Genomic DNA, 18343 nt, shown 5'->3' on the forward strand with positions numbered 1-18343 from the left:
TCCAATGTCTACTTTTATCACTGTAATCAGTTATTTTTGGTTCCATATACTACTTTTCTCCAAATGGATTTCATCATCAAATACCACTGGGACAATCTTAATGTCTCATCACAAGTTCCTATGTTTTTGGTGAAAAGGAATCCCTTGGAAGCTCTCTCTCAAGCTCCCAAAGAAACAAGCAGTAGGTTGTTCGAGTACATTCATGTTGCTTCCTTCTCTTGCCTGCATGATTTTCCATCTTCAATTGTGACCTCACCAGGTAAGCTTTCCATACTCTTTCCCCATAGCACACCATACAGGCCTCCAGCCATTAGAATTGCACCTAATATACTGAAATTTAAAGCATCAACAGTCAATTAATCTGCTTCAAATATCGAACTTGACTAGTGAACTCCTCTACCTTCCTAAATGAACCACCTCTCCTGCCAAAGTTGAAATGATCAAAGTGAAAACGAGACTGAGAGGTGTGAAGATGGACAAGAAAACGGGTCCCTTCTTCTCTAGACACCAAGTTTGTAAGTAGAAGGCGACTCCTGTGACAATAAATCCCTGCAATGCACTGACAAATATGAATGAATACTTGTCTCTCTCTCTCTTTCGATAGAGTGGAATTAATAAACCTACACAGTACAAGATGGCTAGGAAGCCCATATCTAAGTGCAGTTTCCACTTGGAACTATCTCTCTCAAACACCAACGCAACAACCAGTGACTGCAATGTGCCAAAGAGGCACTCAATTGTTGTGAAGAGAAGCTTTGGGGGGTACTCCTTCAACAGAAATCCCTGTAAAAATGATGGCCATTCAATGAGTGGCATATTTTTGCTCAGTGATGGAAGCATTTGGATCACCTGTAGAACTAGCCACAGAGATGTGGCCATGGCGGAAGTGATCATTAAGAGGGTGCCTTCGATCCAACGTTTATCAGGGAGGACAGGCTCCTGGTTTCTGTGTCTTTGGTTGTGGCCGAAGAGGTGGTGATGGAGGCTCCAGTGAGGACCTTTGTAGAGAGCCACGATCAAAACCCCAATCAAACAGAGTGTTATTCCAAGAACCTTGCTGATTCCTGAGAGCCTCTTGGTCCTAAAAATCTCTCTCCTGGAATGTAAAGAAACTGATAAGAGAACAGAAAGATTTGCAATGAGGAAGAATAAGCCACTAACCGAAAGAGCACTGCAATGGAGAAGGTGAACACTGGACTGCAATTTGCAATTGCTGAAGCAACTGAAGCCGAAGTATACTTCAAGCCCGTGTTATACAGATTTAAGCTCAAAGGAATCCTGAAAAGCCAACAAGTTGTGTCCGCCATTAACCAACAGTCTTAGAACACTCAAATTGACCTGACCTGATACCAAAGAACTTGCCCAATTATTGCATGCAGGAACAATTTCAGGGATATTGTGAACGTCAGAGGAGTAGAACTCTTTCTGCAATCAGAAATCAAACGATCAACAACTAAGAACTGATCCTTTACTTTAGGATAAACAACAGCATTTGGATTGCGAGGAGTACCTCTGGAAAATGACAGCAAGTGATGCAAGTAGCAGAGAAGCAGCAATATGCCTGTAGAAGATGAAGACGAATGTGCTCATTCCTTTGTCGAAGGCAGCTTTTGATGTCATGAAGTAGCCAGTGTATGCCAATTGTATGAAGACGGCTACAAAATAAGGTTTCTTTTCGCTCATAGCTGCGAGCCTTTGAACTAAAGACACTAAAAGAGAGGAGCTTAGGGAGTGATGGAGATGCCATGAGACTCACCCATAGCTTAAAAAGAGTGAGGAGGTGACAAAGCTATGTGACAAATTTGAAGAACTTTCTCAAAAGATGAGGGTTTATTTTTATCGTGAAAATAAAAATAAAATAAAATAGAGTTTATGTGCTCAAATCCATGAGTAGTTAATAGATATTCTAGCAGAGATGAACGCTCACTCAGTCAAGTATTCCACCACTTATAAAACATGAGGAATCCTTTTCAGATGCTTTCTTTCAGTATTGACCATTCCATTTGTTTAAATGAGTTTCTTTTGTTTTAAGAATTTATCCATCCAGATTTATATTGATTTTAATTGCAGATAGATGTGCCAAAGTCAGATTAATGAGCATGATTATGTTCCAATCAATGTCACAAAAGCAAATTAATAAAGCATGTTGCTTTAGCTTCTCAATACCAAAAACAGGACTTCTTTATTAGTGATTGAAGTCAAATATTCAAAGAGCTATCATAATCAGTAAACAGTGTCAAAAAAATGCGAAACATATCACAAAACATTCCTCTCTGAGTGGAAAACAAACACATTCTGTAGGAATAGATTTGAATGAAAGTATATGATTCAAAGCTCCGACAAGAAGTTATAGAAGATTACACTTCAAGCCAGTTACATTAAAATATAACAAGGTGAAAATTCGCACACTGAATAAAGTTAAAATTTACTTAAAATATAAATGGATAATTGCTCTTGAAAGATTCCTATTCTCAAATTCTGATTTGCCTTGAGCTCATGAAGATCTTGAAGCCAAGATGCTAGGAGACCAGATCCTCTGATTAAAAAAAAAAAAAAGACTAAGGATAAATTATTTGTAATTACGGTTAGATCGTAGTGACAACATGATCGTAATTGGTTACGATCTTTCTCTGGATTCACCGTCCCCTCATATTATAGTTTGAGTCGGGACAGGTGGTTGGAGGTCGTCTCTCACTTGGTGCTCGATAGCTTAGCCACTTGCCCGCCGCCGATGGCCTCCGACCATCTGTCCCAACCCAAACTATAACATAAGAGGACGGTAAACTTAGAGAAGGATTGTAACAAATTATGACCGGATCACGGCCACGATCTGACCATAATTACAAATAATCTATTCTTAGATTCATTTTTTATGGACCAAGGATTTTAATAGTTATCTTACTTTGAGATAATTACAATTGTATTCACTTTTTCTTCATCTGTTCTAATGAGCTTCTATTTCTATTCATGTAATATGTACATGAATTCATAACGATGTATTCAGCAGACACGACATAGCATTTGTTTCTTCTTTCTAGAATGATATTGGATAACTATATTGATATGGGATGTTAAATGAGAACTCCGATTACCGTGGAAAGTAAGATCAAGGTGAAGTGAAGGTCCAAATAAAAAAAAGAAGGTGATGGTCAAAAGATCACCCTTAAATAAAGCTTAGTAATATGGGATGTTAAATGAAAACCTCGGGATGACATGGGAGGCGAGGTCAAGGTGAGGTAGAAGTGTTGGTGTAGTTTGTACTAACGGTCTAATTAAGATTTTGATGAATAACAAAGTAAGTTAAGTTAGGTATTGTTGTGATCTAACAATTTTACCAAGTGTGCAGGAGTTAATAAGATAGGTCAACGGGTCGACCGAATATCTAGTGAGAAGTCCAGATAGGTCGACGGGTTGATCGGATATCTGGCAAGAAGTCCAGATAGGTCGACGATCGACCGGATATCTGGCAGGAAGTCCAGTTTGGTCTACGGACCGGACAACTGACAAACTGGTAAGTAAGGTAAGTCATTGGTGGAGAGTGACTAAGTGAGGACGCGTCCCGGTTGAGGGGACAGTAGGCGTCGATCTAAGTTAGGTCCATTTCGGATCCCTAATCTGAGACCTTGACTAGTTCCTGATCCTAGGAGGACAGGAACCAATTACTACTTATTATTATAACTGTGCTAACTTTGTTTTGCAGTGTAGATGTTTTAGTTTTAGACTAACATCTTTTTGCAGGACAAAAGAGCAAAAAAGCCTTCGGATGAACAGTACCCGAAGATGCCCTCAATGCTGATGGAAGGTGCCTTCATACTGTTCATGGAAGGTACCTTCAGGGCTTTGGAAGACGTCTTACGCAGGATGAACTTTGGACTTCATTGCGGATAAGAGTTGGGATGATCGGGATCATATTTCTAGGGTTAGAGGCGCCTTCAATGGCTATGGAAGGCGCCCTCCGAGCCCTTTATAAGAATGTTCGCCCAAACCTTCACAAACTACATTTATATGAGGTACGCATCCAAAAAGGCTTTTCGACTGCTCCGAGCTCTTGCTACGACTTTGCTGTGAAACTATTGCACCCGACTACTGCTCCAAAGATTTTAGATCGCGGCCGACAGACCGACACACGAGCTCATTTACGTCAAAAGTGTTGGTAACGGAATTATTTACTCGTAGTTAATTACTGCAAAAGAACAAGTGCAATGTATTGCACTTGTTCTGTCTTTCTGTACTTGATTTTCTCTTCCGGAGGTACCGAGGCTTTTTAGTGGATTATCCATCGATAGGTTCGCGGGACCTGGGTCTTGGAGTAGGAGTCGTCGAAGGCTCCGAACCAAGTAAACCGCCTGTATTTTTTGTGTCGTTTTACTTTCAACTTAGTACGTGTTTTTCGTTGTGCATACTCGTGTTTTTTCAAACGATAAAACAAGTTTTTGAAAACCACGTGATTGACCCCCCCCTCTCATGTGCGTATCAATCCAATAAGTGGTATCAGAACCGGTATCATTCTGAATTGGTGCAACCACCAATCAAGTAAAGGGAATCCTTTTTCTTGAAAGAAAAATTATATATCGTTTTTGATAAAAAATTATTCTTACGTCTTTTGTTTGTTTTCACTCCAATTTTTTTTTTGAAAAATTGTAAAATACTGAACAATTAATAATTAAATAATAAGGTTATTTGAGGAAATAATCTTATTGGAATTTTTAGAAATTTTCTGAGATTTAATCGAAGCATGTATGGTGTACTTAAAGGGGATGCATTCATGGGTCCGAGAAAAGTCTGTTTGGAATATCCAAAGGTGAGAGTTGATCAATTTGATTAACGTATAGTTGAATTAATCAAAACCTAAGTTATAAATAAAACCTTAACCTCCCCTCTCTTCACCGCCGAAACCCCTTCTTCCCCGAGCCGCACACACCCGACACCTCCTTCCCCGATTTCTCTTCATCGTCGCTCGAACTCCTCTCCTCATCTCACCATCACCGACTCTTTTCTTCTTCTCTTCCGCCTGAGCAACACCGAGCCTCTTCCTCATCCTTGTTGAGCTCGCGACGCTAGTGCCCTAGCTTCCGATCCGCCGTCGATCGATCACCGTCCCTGTCGCAGCATCGGTTGCTTCTTCCACGCGAGCACCACAACAGCCGACGATCTCCCTCTCCTCTGCCTCAACTCGGCACCACAGCAACCACCAGCGGGTCTTCTTTGCGAATCATAACTGCCATCTCGTGCCCTAGCTGATCCTCTTCCCCGCTCTGACGCCGACAAGCTGCAAGCCCCAGCTCGCCGTGGCCTAGATCTGTCTCTCATCGCCGCACCTCCTCTCACTCGAACTCTCCTCTACGGTGGACACTGCCATTTGCCGTGAGCAACCCACATCGACGCCGACCCCTCTCCTCCCGAGTCGTGCCCTAACTGATCCAGCAGGGTTCTTCCAATGCTGTTTGGTGTTGCTGGAGAGGTCTAGATACGTTGAGATTTTGGATCAAGATCATGAAGGATTCGACTGGGCTAGTTGGTGTTTTGTTCCTTTCCTTGGTTCCTGAAAAGCTTGGATAGGTTGTTGAGGTATATGCTTTGATTTCTAATCTTCTTGCTGCTTCCTGTTTGCTTCTAAAACATTGGACGGAGTTGGGATGTTATGGATTTTCCTTCGAGATCGTTATGTTTCTGGAGTAGCTATGGATTTTAATTTCGTGGTCTTTCATAGTGTCCTCAATTTCCAGGATAAGTTTGTGTATGAATAGAAGTCGATTTGAGAGGGTTCATGGGTTTTGAGTTGGCTCTGAGTTAGTGGACTGATCTAATGTGTGAAGGGTGAATCCAATATGTTTTGTTTTGGCCCTCGGTGATGGTTTTGGACTTGTTATCTTGGGATGATTAGAATGGAATTGAGTTGTCCTGGTGATGTGCTGGTTTCTTGTGCTAGCATTGAATTCTCTTTTATCAGATTCAGTGTTGTTGCTTTGAGTTTTCTTGTGCCAGGTTTATGTGTTCACCCTTTTGATAGTGAACTGTTGGGACAGAAATTGGGTGATGTGAACGCTACCTCATGTTAGCTAAATTTCTGGGACAGATTAGGGTAGCCTGCCAATTGTTCTAGGATTAGGTTAGATATGATTTAAGAGTTGGTATTAGCTATTTGATTCATATGAAGATATCTAATTTGTGTGCGCTGGTGCAGGACGTTGATTTAGACGCTTGACGTGACGGGGCATGATTTGGTTCAGACTACATATTAAAGGCAGGTACTTCTTACTTTGTTTCTTTTAGTACTTTGACCTTGGTGCATGAACTATTTTGGATAAGAAATTATTTTTACCTTGACTCCACTCTTATTTTCCTGCGCTTGATACTTCCATGTGATCTTTGAGAAATTCATTTCCATATCTATACAGTCTCTCATTGTTGTTCATAATATGTAGCAGATACTAGATACCATAGTTGTATGCTTTGATTATTGTTTATTTATGTATTATATTGAACATGCTGGCTTCATGTAGCATACCTAATTTTCTGCTTATATTTGTATGATGACTGTTGCATTTGGCGCATCATATCATGGCATGCATGTCAACGACCGATTCTCCCTTACGGTCGAGAGAGTCGTGACCAGGGCTGCATCCTCGGCCACTCGAGAGAGTGGTAGCTGGAGTTGATGCCGCTTATCCCGTCGTGCCGCACTCGGCCACTTGTGGGTAGTGGTAGCTGGAGTTGCGAGCAGCAGGGACCCCCTTTCGCTATGTAGTTAGTTAGCTACTCAGCACCTGTCCATCCGGTCACTCGAGAGTAGTGGCGGCTTTTGGGTGGTACAGTTGTCATCGATCCGGCCTCTCGACCATACAGGGGCCGTGGTGGAGAGAGGTGGGCGGGGTGACCATCCGTGCATACGCTGTTATTATACTTGCTGTGGCTGCTGTTGTTTACATATGTTGTTATTGCTTACTTATGCTGCTGTGGTATATTTATGCTGTCGTTGTTTTTTGCTGTTGTTCACTTATGCTGATATGTTGCCTTATGTTGAGATATATTATCATTGTAGGTGGTTAGACCTTGGGTTATTTATTGGAAATGTTTATATATCTTACGCATTACCTCTGTAATTATGAGCAGTACTGTAGCAGATTAGTTCTACTCCTAACCTTCTATTACCTAGCCTAGGATATGGTTTCAGGTATGAGCATTGATTATGGTTTTATTTTAGTATCTGCTACTTCCCTTATGAGACTGTATTCCTTTTGGCATTCTCTATTTGTTTATTTTATGTTCATGCACTATCTTTCCTATACCCGCTGAGTTCCAATACTCACCACCCCACAAAATGATTTTTCTTTCGTCAGGTAATAGGTAGATGAGTCACGGATGCTTGGAGAGATGCCAGCTGCCAATCCTGGACCCTGTGTTATATCGGTTTTATTTCCGCTTTATTTGTATTTTTAGTATACAACGTTTTGGTATTGTATGCATTGGTCTGTGTTTGGAGTTTGATTTATAGTGTTTTGCTTTCATGTTCTTGTGGTTGTGTAAGCCTATTTTGGCTAGTAAATTTTAGTTGTGGATTGTGGGTTTTCTCTTCGTTTTTCCGCTGCGTTTTTGATACAGCCGTGTGGGCTAAATATTAACTGCGTGGTTGTTTTATGTCCAGCCGGGTAGGCTGCGTATACTAACTGCGTGGTTATGTTGTTTTTTCTTTATGTATGTTCCAGCCGTGTGGGCTGATGGTTATATAGATGTATTTATTGCTTCTATATGTTGTTTATGTTTATATAGATGGTATATGTGTATTTATTGCTTCAGATTGTCACCCGTATAGGGGAAATGCTGCCGGATTTTTGTCTGAAAGGGACTCCTCTAGGGCGTGACAAAAATTCACTATCATTTTTTCACCATTAGTTAGAATTGGTGAAATAACCCTTTTGACAAAATCTGTCATAATATTTTTATTATTATTTTATTATTTTTTTAAAATTAGTGAAACACCTTTATTTTCTATCTCCCACACTACTTATTCTAAAACAAAGTCTTGGAAATTACTTCTCGTCTATAATTTTTTCTAGTATACCAATGTCTCATTAAGAAGAACGGAGCATCCATGAACCACCACCATGTGAGATGTAAAAGAGGCATGAATTCAATCTATGAAGGATGCAGATGGAAAATTTCATCCTTATGAATGACTTCGATAGCAGCATGACACTGAGGCGATCAACCCAAAATACATAAGCAAACCAAAAGATAATAAAATTAATTTCAGACTTATTACCTAACAAAATTACAAGCAGGATATGAAAGGTCAAAGATGCTCGTAAGTTTTGGACCCGCCTAACCAAGCTTCATGAGGAGCCAGTGAAGATAGAGGAACAAATCAAAAGTGAATCCAGACTCGAATCAAATCCAATGGAGAAGCCAACTGAATTAGGGGATTCGCTTGAGGTTAGTATAATGTATCAAAATACCCCTGTCAGTAGTAGTTTAAATAATCTGCATGATAAGTTAGAGAAATATAAAATTATCCCAAATAGGGTCCATGATAACCTATATTTCAATGATTTAAATTTAAAACTACAAAATAATCTAGATTCTAATCAAGTTAATAAAGATTTTGATTAAATTGATATTAATCTTAACTTGGTCAAACAGAACATTGATCAAATCAATTCATGTAAATTAATTAATTCAAATATTAAGGTAAATTCAAAACTTAAAAATGAAGAAATACATCTAGATAAAATTAATAAATATCTTGATAAAATATTTGATAATCTAGATAATATCAATCTAGAAAATCCTATCTAAAACTAAGATAATTTAATTAACAAAAAATTAAATCTTAAATCTTAAAGATAAGAATATAGATAAAACTAATCTAATAAATTAAAACTTAAAAGACAAAGAAAATATAAGGATAAAATCAAACACTTTGATAAAAATAAAACTAAATTTAACAAATTTAAAATCAAGTATTAAAGATAACATCCTAAATAAATATAATATACCAAATTCAAAATTAATAATTAATAATTAATAAAATTAAAATTGAAAGAAAATTTAAATATTAAGTATACTCCTTTGAAGAAGGATAATTTAATCAATTTAATTAATTCAAAATTAAAAATATAAATTCAACCTAAACTACAATTAATTAAACCTTAACTAAAACTTAATTAAACTTAAAGGAAGGGTTCCTAAAGCTTGAAGAACCAAACTAAATCCACATAAAACTAAAAATTCAATAATTCAGGAGAAAGATTCAAATTAGTTGACACTTCCAAAATAATAATTTACTCGGCTGGGTAATTAGGATTAGTCAAAAAGGGACAAAAGTATAACTTGATCAACGGTACTGGTGAAGTTTTGAATCATAGTAGATTAGGGAAACTTTGTTTATGCATGTCTAGGAAGATATGATTTCGACCTGGTATATTTGGCTTAGTAGAACTAACTGAAGCTACCGCTTACGAATCCTAACTAGTTATACCAAAGCTTTGTTATTAAGTTCAGTAGATAAAGATTATTTGGAAAATCTCGAAGGCATGGTTATTCTAATGATGTTCACGTGACTCACCATAGCCAAGAAGTTTATCCGAATAAAGCATATTTGTTGAACTCAAAGCTAACCTTGAATCTAAAATAATGTTAAACCCGACCCTAAAATTCAACCTAAGCTAATTTCATAAAATTATAGGATACCTTGATTGAAAACATAGATCAAGTGAGATGACTAAGGATCATAAATTAAAATTAAATTAAAATTAACATAAAATTAAATTAAATAAAAATTAAATTAAATTAATATTAATTAAATTAAATTAAATCAAATTTAAATTAAATTAAATCAAATTAAATTAAATTAAATCAAATTTAAATAAAATAAAATAAATTAAATATAAATTAAATCAAATTAAAATTAAGTTAAATTAAATTAAATCAAATTTCAATCAAATAAAATAAAATAAAATTTAAATTAAATCTAATTATTTAAACTAAATTAAATCAAATTTAAATAAAATAAAATAAAAATAAATTAAATCAGATGTAAATTAAATAAAAATAAATTAAAATAAAATTTAATTTAAATAAAATTTAATTTAAATAAAATTAATTTAAATTAAAACTAAATTTAATTTAAATTAAAACTAAATTAAATTAAAACTAAAACTAAATTAAATTAAAATTAAAATTAAAATTAATTATATTAAATTAAATATAGATTAAATTAATTTAAATTAAATAAAATACTAATATTAATTTAACACCAAAATCAAAATTAAATTAAATATATTTCAATTAACGTATCATATATAAATTATTTTTTAAAAAATTATTTTAAAGATTATTATTGTAAAAATCTTTTAAATTTTTTTTTAAAAAATTATTTAAAAAATCCTATTAAAAAATACTTATATATATATATATATATATATAATTTTAAAAATTCTCTTAAAAATCCTATAAAAAATTATTTTAAAAACCCTTTAAAAAAATACTTAACTTAAAACTTAAATCTTTATTAGCAAACTATCAAAATTCAATTAACTTAAACTTTAAACTCAATTAAGCAATTAATAATAAGTAAATAATTAAAATTTAATTATTTAGACTAACCTTATTTAAAATTTAACTCAAGATTAGTACCCTAATTTAGTTAAATTAAAACATTAACTTTACTCTAATGCACTATGATGAGGGGTCCCACCCCGCGACCACGGTGGAGGTCAAAGCCAAGACGGTCAACGCTCGGATGTCCACGGCCGATTAGGTGACCATGCCTCGACCAAAGGGAGAAGGTCCCGATCCGCCGCTTCCTTCGACACAGGGAGAAGTCAAACGACCGACGCTCAAGGGAAACAATGTGCAGAAACTGAGCCAAGCAGCTACCCCGCTCGGCCGGACATCAGAACTTGATAGGGCAGAGTTCAACTTCGGTCGAGCGGCTACCCCGCTCGGCCTGGCAGCAAGCCTCAGTAGTGACAAAGTGGACCTTCGGTCGAGCAGACACACACTGAGGAACAGCAGGGTTCTGGCCGGGGAGGGGCACAAGAGCAGCAGGATGCCGACCGAGCGACCAACCCGCTCGGCCTAGCAGTATACTCTCTCTGATATCCTTCGACATCCTTTTGGGAGTTGGTGTCGCCGACACCGAGCATGGACAACCAGAAGATTGTACGGCGGAAGCTTCTATTGGTGCGGTTAGCACTAACGGTCTAACTCAGGTTTTGATGAATGACAAAGTAGGTTAAGTTAGTTTCATTGTGATCTAACGCTTTGACCAAATGTACAGGAGAAGCCCAGCTAGGTCGATGGGCCAATCGGATAGCTGGCACAGAGCCCAGCTAGGTCGACGGGCCGACCGGATAGTTGGCACGAAGTCCAGATGGGTCGAAGGACTGACCGGACGTCTGGCATGAAGTCCAACCAGGTCAAAGGGTTGATCGGACGTCTGGTACGAAGTCCAGATGGGTCGAAGGGCTGACCGGGCGTCTGACAGGTAAGTTAAGGTAAGTCACTGGAGGGGAGTGATTATGAGAACACGTTCCCGGGAAGGGAACTTAGGCGCTGATCCAACTTAGAACCATTTCGGAACTCTAAGTTGAGATCTTAACTAGATTCCGGTCTCGGTGGGATGGAATCTAATTAATACTCCGTTTGATTATTATAACTGTGTTAACACTTTGTTTTGCTGGGTAATATAATTTATATTATGCTTCAGACTTACATTTTCTTGCAGGGAGTTGAAGCTGCTGGAAAATGTGGTCCGGGCGCTCGGAAGGGATCCAGGCGTCCGGAGGTCCGAGCGCCCAGAGTGCAAATTTTATCTCCTCACCGCGTCACCACGTGGAGCTCTATGGTTGGATGGGCTACGCCACACTCCAGGCGCCCGAAAGGGATCCGACTCCCGGAGCCTCCTATATAAGGAGGGTGAGCCCTGAAGTAAAGTACAATTCACTACAACGCTATCCAACACTTGCTCTGCTGTGCTGTGCTCCTACGACGCTACGAAGCTTCTCCGACAACACATTGTTTCCTCTTTTCCTTAATTGTTGTCGGTATTTCATTTTTTAGCATTCCCGTACTTTCATTTTGTAATAACTTTTCGAATTGCTAGTGGATTGCCCAACGAAAGCACTTGACGAGTGCGAACCTTGGAATAGGAGTCGACAAAGGCTCCGAACCAAGTAAAACGGTTCTTGTTAGCGTTATGATTTCGTTTTTCCGCTGCGTACTCGCTTAAAATCTTTCGATTGATATTCACCCCCCCCTCTATCGACTTTTACGATCCAGTAAGTGGTATTAGAGCAGGTACCGCTTTGATTTGGTGCAACCACCAATCAAACAAGGGGGTGAGATTTATCTTTAATTTTTTTTCCCGATTTTCAATTTTATGATATAATCCAAACTATTATTATTACCTTTTTTGGGAAAAAATTTCGTAGCAATTAAGCTGAACGGTGCAACACCAATCCAGTTTTAGATACTGTTTGTTTAAATACCGCACTACTAATCCAAGACCAAGTCTTGGGATTCCATGTTTTTTTTTATGTCTGTGCAAGGTAAAAAATGTCTCAAATCAAAGGCTTCAGCACAGTCCGTCCCCCTCTACTCAACGAGGATGACTTCCCTTACTTGAAGAAGCGAATGGAGGTCTACTTGAAGACCGACTTCGACTAGTGGTTCAGCGTCACTAGAGGCTACAAGGTGTCGGTCGACAACTCTGGAAATCCACTGGACCCGGAACAGTGGACTCCGGATATGAAAAAGAAATCTTTGACAGACTTCAAAGCTCTCAACACACTACAATGCGGGCTGACGAGGGAAGAGATGAACCGAGTGGGACCGCACCAAAATACGAAGGAGTTATGGGACAAGCTGGTCGAACTACATGAAGGAACGAGCGACGCCAAGGTAACTAAGCGTGCCCTTCTTTTAAATAAACTGTTTAATATTAAAATGCAGGAAGGAGAAATAGCAAGTCAACTTCATGTGAGAATCAAAGACATCCTTAATGGACTTCATGTGATAGGCCACCAGATAGAGAATCGTGACTTAATCAGGTATGTCTTTGTCACGCCTCCAGAGGAGTCCCTGCCAGACAAAAATCCGACAACATCTCCCTTGTACCGATGACAATATGAAACATACATACATACAAAATACATCAGCCACATACGGCTGGAATATATACACCGCCACGCAGTTATATAATCAACCCACTCGGTTGGAATAAGAATAAACACAACCACGCAGTTATATATATATATATATATATATATATATATATATATATATATATATATATATATATATATATTAAACATCCCACATGGTTGAAAGTAAAACACACCGGAAATCACAAATAACGATCACAAAACCACAATACAACCTGTTGGGGTTGCAAGGTTGCAAACATAGTCCCATATTGGAAACACATGGGAAAGATCATGGGTTTATAAGAGAAAAGATATCTCCATTAGCATGAGGCCTTTTGGGGAGAGCCCAAGAGCAAAGCCATGAGGGTCTAGGCCCAAAGTGGACAATATCATGCTATTGTGGAGATATCTAAATTCTTTTTGATCCTATCAATTGGTATTAGAGTTCAGACTGCCAGAAGGTTTAATCGCCAACTGTGCACAAGAGCTATGGTCTGATTGAGCCATGTGGGTATAATATTGACCTCGAACAAAGAAAGTGGGGCCTCCTATGTTCGGATCAAGAGGACCAGACACCAGGCAGGAAGTCCTAGTAGGTCGGGTGGACCGAGGGGCAGGAAGACCTGGTGGGTTGAGGATCGAACGTAGGAAGCCTATGGTCCTTTGTTTGAGGGGGGGGGATTGTTGGGGTTGCAAGGTTGCAAACATAGTCCCATATTGGAAACACATGGGAAAGATCATGGGTTTATAAGAGAAAAGATATCTCCATTAGTATGAGGCCTTTTGGGGAGAGCCCAAGAGCAAAGCCATGAGGGTCTAGGCCCAAAGTGGACAATATCATGCTATTGTGGAGATATCTAAATTCTTTTCGATCCTATCACAACCAACTGCGAGCCAGCTCAACTTGACACGACAACCACTGCATCAAACCAAATACAAAATACTACAAAGTCAAACTCCATATAAAAGATACAAGTACACGAATAAGTACAAAACCAAAATAAAGCGTATAGAACGGTACGGGAAGCTCGGTGTGATATGGGACTGGCGGACAGGATCTCCAGGCGACTCCATAAATCCTTTACCTGCTACCTGGCGAAATAACCAATTTATGGGGTGGTAAGTATAAAGACTCAGCGGGTAATAGACAGATAGTACATGAGTATAGTAAAGAACTAGAGATACAAAGGTATATAGTCTCGTAGGGAAAATAGCAGATACTGGGATATCATAATAAGTGTCCATACCTGAAACCATATCCTAAGCTAGTAATAGAAGGTCAGGTGTAGCAAAGACCTGCTACAGTACTGCTCATAACTACATGAGGTATATACATATTACCAATAGGCAAACTAGTGTCTTAACCCATACCTCAGGTGTATATCTCAACCTATGTGAGCATATCAGCATAAATAAGCAATAGCAGCATAAGTAAGCAACAGCATCAGCAGATCTAATAATAACAGCGTATGAACGGATGGTCACTCCCGCCCACCCCCTGTACCATGACCCCTGTATGGTCGAGAGGCCGGGATAATGACAGACTATACACCACTCCAGCTACCACTACTCTCGAGTGGCCGAGGGGACAGTTGCATAGTAGCTGAATAGCTACATCTACGACGGGGGCTCCTGCTGCCCGCGACTCCAGCTATCACTACCCATGAGTGTGTGAGTGGGTGGCACGACAGGACAAGTGGCATGTTCCAGCTACCACTACCCATGAGTGGCCGAGCGTGCGACCCAGGCCAATGACCCTCTCAACTACAAGGGAGACATGGTCGCCGGCATGCATGCAATGACATGATGTGAAAAATACAGCAGTCATCGTATATATATAAATAGAAATAGGTATGCTATATGAAACCAGCATGCTCAATAAAAAACATGAATAAATAGAAGTCAAAGCAAGTAAACATGGTATCTGATATTTATATATCCAGTATCTAATATCTAGTATCTGGTGTCTGGAATTTGCTAAATATCATAGATGGCAACGAGAGACTGTATAGATACAGAACCGAGTAGCTCAAAGATTGAGTGGAAGTATCAAACGCAGGAAAAATAAGAGTGGAGTCAAGGTAAAAACAGTTTCTATCCCAAGATAGCTCATGCACTAAGATCGATATATACTAAAGAGATAAAGCAAGAAATATCCTCCTTTATCTGATGATCGTGATAAATAATCCCCACATCGAAACACTCGTCCCAGTCAACGTCCTACAAATCATATATTGTACAATTTAGCTAATCAGATAAGCAACAACCAGCTAAATCAAAAGATCCAATCCCATAGAGGAACCCTATTCAAATCGATTATTAATTATCTTTAATCAATGATTAACGTCGATTACTCTCAACCATGAATCCTTAATTACAATCCATTCAATACCGCCAACAAGAAAACTGTATAAATCCAACCCATCACCACTAATCGCAATATCAATCTAATGATTCCGATAACATTCATGTGCTCCTCTAAATTAACCAATCCACTAATCAACCAAACCATAACTGGAAATAACATCAAATCTCACCTCATATCAATTAATTATTTCCAGGGATTAATCCAAATTCTTTTTCATATATTAAATCATACCATAAATAACTCCATTTTGTTGGTTGGTCCTAGGAAGATCGTACCGGTTCCATTATACAAAAATTTTGTACAAGTGTCGAACCTTTCCTAAACATCCTATTGTGTTCTTTAGAAATTAAATTAGGTATTGCAAACGAAACTTAACATTATTGATTCCAAATTTAACTTATCTGTTCTTAATAGTTTAGATTTGGATTGTAAGCGGAACTTAACACTATCGATCCAAATCCACCTATGTTATAAAGTTGATTAAATATTTATTTCTAAAATCGGCTCCCAGGTCAAACATGGCGAGGCACTAGGCCTTCTTGGATATGGGATCATCCACCACTGCCTCGACAAATCCTTTAATAGAAATTCAATATTTAATTTCCTAAAATAACATTAGGTTTAACCGAAAAGAACAATCAAATCACAAATCCGAAAAACAAAACAAAAAAAAAAACACAACATCGAAACAAATATGATGTTGGTGCAGCAGAGACCGGCAAGAGGGGGGTGAATTGCTGTAGACAAAAATGAAACTACCCTCCTCGGATTTCAACTCAGAATAAATGAAGTAGAAAAAAATAGTAGAGATAGAAAATAGAAGCAGAAACAGAAATTTAACCTGGTTACAACCAAGAGGGTTGTTAATCCAGGGTAGTGAAAAGCGCACTAAGAAAATTCTCCTTCTCTAAAGGCGGAGAAGCCTTTTACACTCTAATTACTCAGAACTACTGCTAGGAATTGTTTACAGATTGATTTCTTGAGTTCTTGTTGAATTCCTAGCTCCAGGGGCCTTTTTATAGCTCCTGGAAAGTCTATCCCGAGGGTCCAAGGCGCCTCCAACAACGTTCAAGGCGCCTCCAGCTTGGTCAGCGGATAAAACTTTATCCGCAGCGTAAACGGTCAAATCTGACCTGTTGAAGGCGCCTTTAACAGGGTTGAAGGCGCCTTCAAGATGGAGGTGCCTCCAAGCCTGCTGGAGGCGCCTCCAAGCTGGCAGCTCCATTTTTCAGCTTGGTTTCTTCAGCTTCCGATGCTCCGTTCTTTTGGGTGATTGCGGCTAACCGGAATAGGGCTCACCCGAACCCAATTCCCGACCTTCTTCTCGAGTAGCCTTCCGTTCCGGCTTAACATCCTTCAAACGTCGCGCACGCTCTTCACGCCCATCGGAGTACTCTTCCGCAGCTCTCTCGTCCTTCGGACGCACCGAGTCCGTCGGCTCCCTTCCCGTGTCGTCCTTCTCGCTAGCTGCGTCTTCCGCTCGACTTCCTGTGCTCCTAAGCTCCTGCACACTCAGACACAGGGATCAAACACAGTAGGACCTAACCAACTTGGTTGATCACATCAAAACTATCACGGGGTCCAACAATCTCCCCCTTTTTGATGTGCATCAACCCAAGTTCAAGTTAGGGTAAAAATAGACATAAATAGTAATTTTAAAGAAAAAATTACTAAACTAACATATTTAAACATAATTTTGAAATGAATAAAATTGCAACACATCTTCAAAAAAATAGGTAAAATTTTCATTTTCCTAATTCTCCTTACTTCCCCTAAACTTGCACCTTACTCTCCCCCTTTGATTACAGCAAAAATGGGGTCTTGAAGTAAGAAAAAAAATTTAAATAAAATTGAAGTTTTTGAAAATTTTCTAAGTAAAAATGAATTTTTTGACAAAAAATATCGAAGTTAAATTGAATTTTTAAAAAAAATTCTTAGTAAAAAAAAAATACTAAGTAAAAGTTTTAAATGTTCCACAAAAAAAACAGTCTAAGTCAAATGAAGTTTTCTTGAATAGTTCCAAAAAAAATTTCAAGTTAAAAAAATTCTAAGTTAAACTGTTTTTTTTTAAAAAAAAAAAAAAAATCTAAGTAAGAATTTTCAAAGAAATTCTAAAAAATTGTTTGTTAAACTTTCAAAACATTATTTAATTCTTGTTTTTCATGTTTTTTCAGAAAGTTAATTAAACATTTTCTTTCAATATTTTAGCTTCCAGGTTGTGGCGAGACACTAGGCCTTCTTGGTTATTGGAGCAACAACCACTTCATTAGACAAAGCTTCCATAAAGAATTTCAATGTTTAATTTTCTTACTTTAAAGCTTTTAACTTAAAAGAGATTAAATTAGCACAGATTTTGGAACTCAATAGAGGTTCCTTCCTACTGGATTAATCATATATTTAGGGGGTACATAAATTTTGGGCACTTTTCTAAGTTGACCCTGATGGTTTCTAATGTACCAGTTTAATTTTCCATAAGTTCTTAATTTTGATTTAGGAAATTTATTTAATCATGCATCATATTTCAATTTTTCAATTTCTAATGTTAATTTATCATTTTCTGATTTTATATGATCGTACATTTCAAGTGGACATGCTTTTGTTAATTTCATTTTTAATTCTTTATTTTCTTTTTCTAATTCGAATAAATCTTTAGAAAGCGATTTAATAAACCGAAAAGACTGGGAAGGGGTTAGATTGCGTACCTTACTTACCTGATCTGGTGACGCTCCCCCTTCACTGCTGCTTTCTCCTTCTGATGTTCCTCCCCCTTCATCGATGCTCATCTCTGAGCTTGAGTCTTCTTTCGGCTGATGGTTCGCCATTAGCG

The 18343-nt window shown here is 38.1% G+C and overlaps 1 protein-coding gene and 1 long non-coding RNA gene across 3 annotated transcripts; one reads left to right on the forward strand and one right to left on the reverse strand.

Moving 5' to 3' along the window:
• Nucleotides 1-26: 26 nt before the first annotated feature.
• Nucleotides 27-1802, reverse strand: LOC122000448 (WAT1-related protein At5g64700-like). 2 transcript variants are annotated; one of them, XM_042554844.1, is made up of 7 exons: nt 1511-1802; nt 1363-1425; nt 1162-1278; nt 850-1096; nt 625-783; nt 401-559; nt 27-330 (listed from the first exon to the last, which is right to left on the reverse strand). In XM_042554844.1, exons 1-7 carry the CDS (start codon nt 1681-1683, stop codon nt 253-255), a joined length of 996 nt encoding a protein of 331 aa, XP_042410778.1. In that variant the 5' UTR covers nt 1684-1802; the 3' UTR covers nt 27-252. The 2 variants fall into 2 exon arrangements, with proteins under 2 accessions (XP_042410778.1, XP_042410777.1); XM_042554843.1 differs by having other exon boundaries at nt 401-549; nt 1511-1801.
• Nucleotides 1803-4885: 3083 nt separating this feature from the next.
• Nucleotides 4886-7579, forward strand: LOC122000449. The gene is made up of 3 exons (XR_006117134.1): nt 4886-5568; nt 6185-6248; nt 7341-7579. It is a non-coding gene; the product is annotated as an uncharacterized LOC122000449 (long non-coding RNA).
• The last annotated feature ends 10764 nt before the right edge of the window (nt 7580-18343 follow it).

The sequence above is a fragment of the Zingiber officinale genome, chromosome 7A (assembly GCF_018446385.1).
Source record: "Zingiber officinale cultivar Zhangliang chromosome 7A, Zo_v1.1, whole genome shotgun sequence".
Lineage (NCBI taxonomy): Eukaryota > Viridiplantae > Streptophyta > Magnoliopsida > Zingiberales > Zingiberaceae > Zingiber > Zingiber officinale.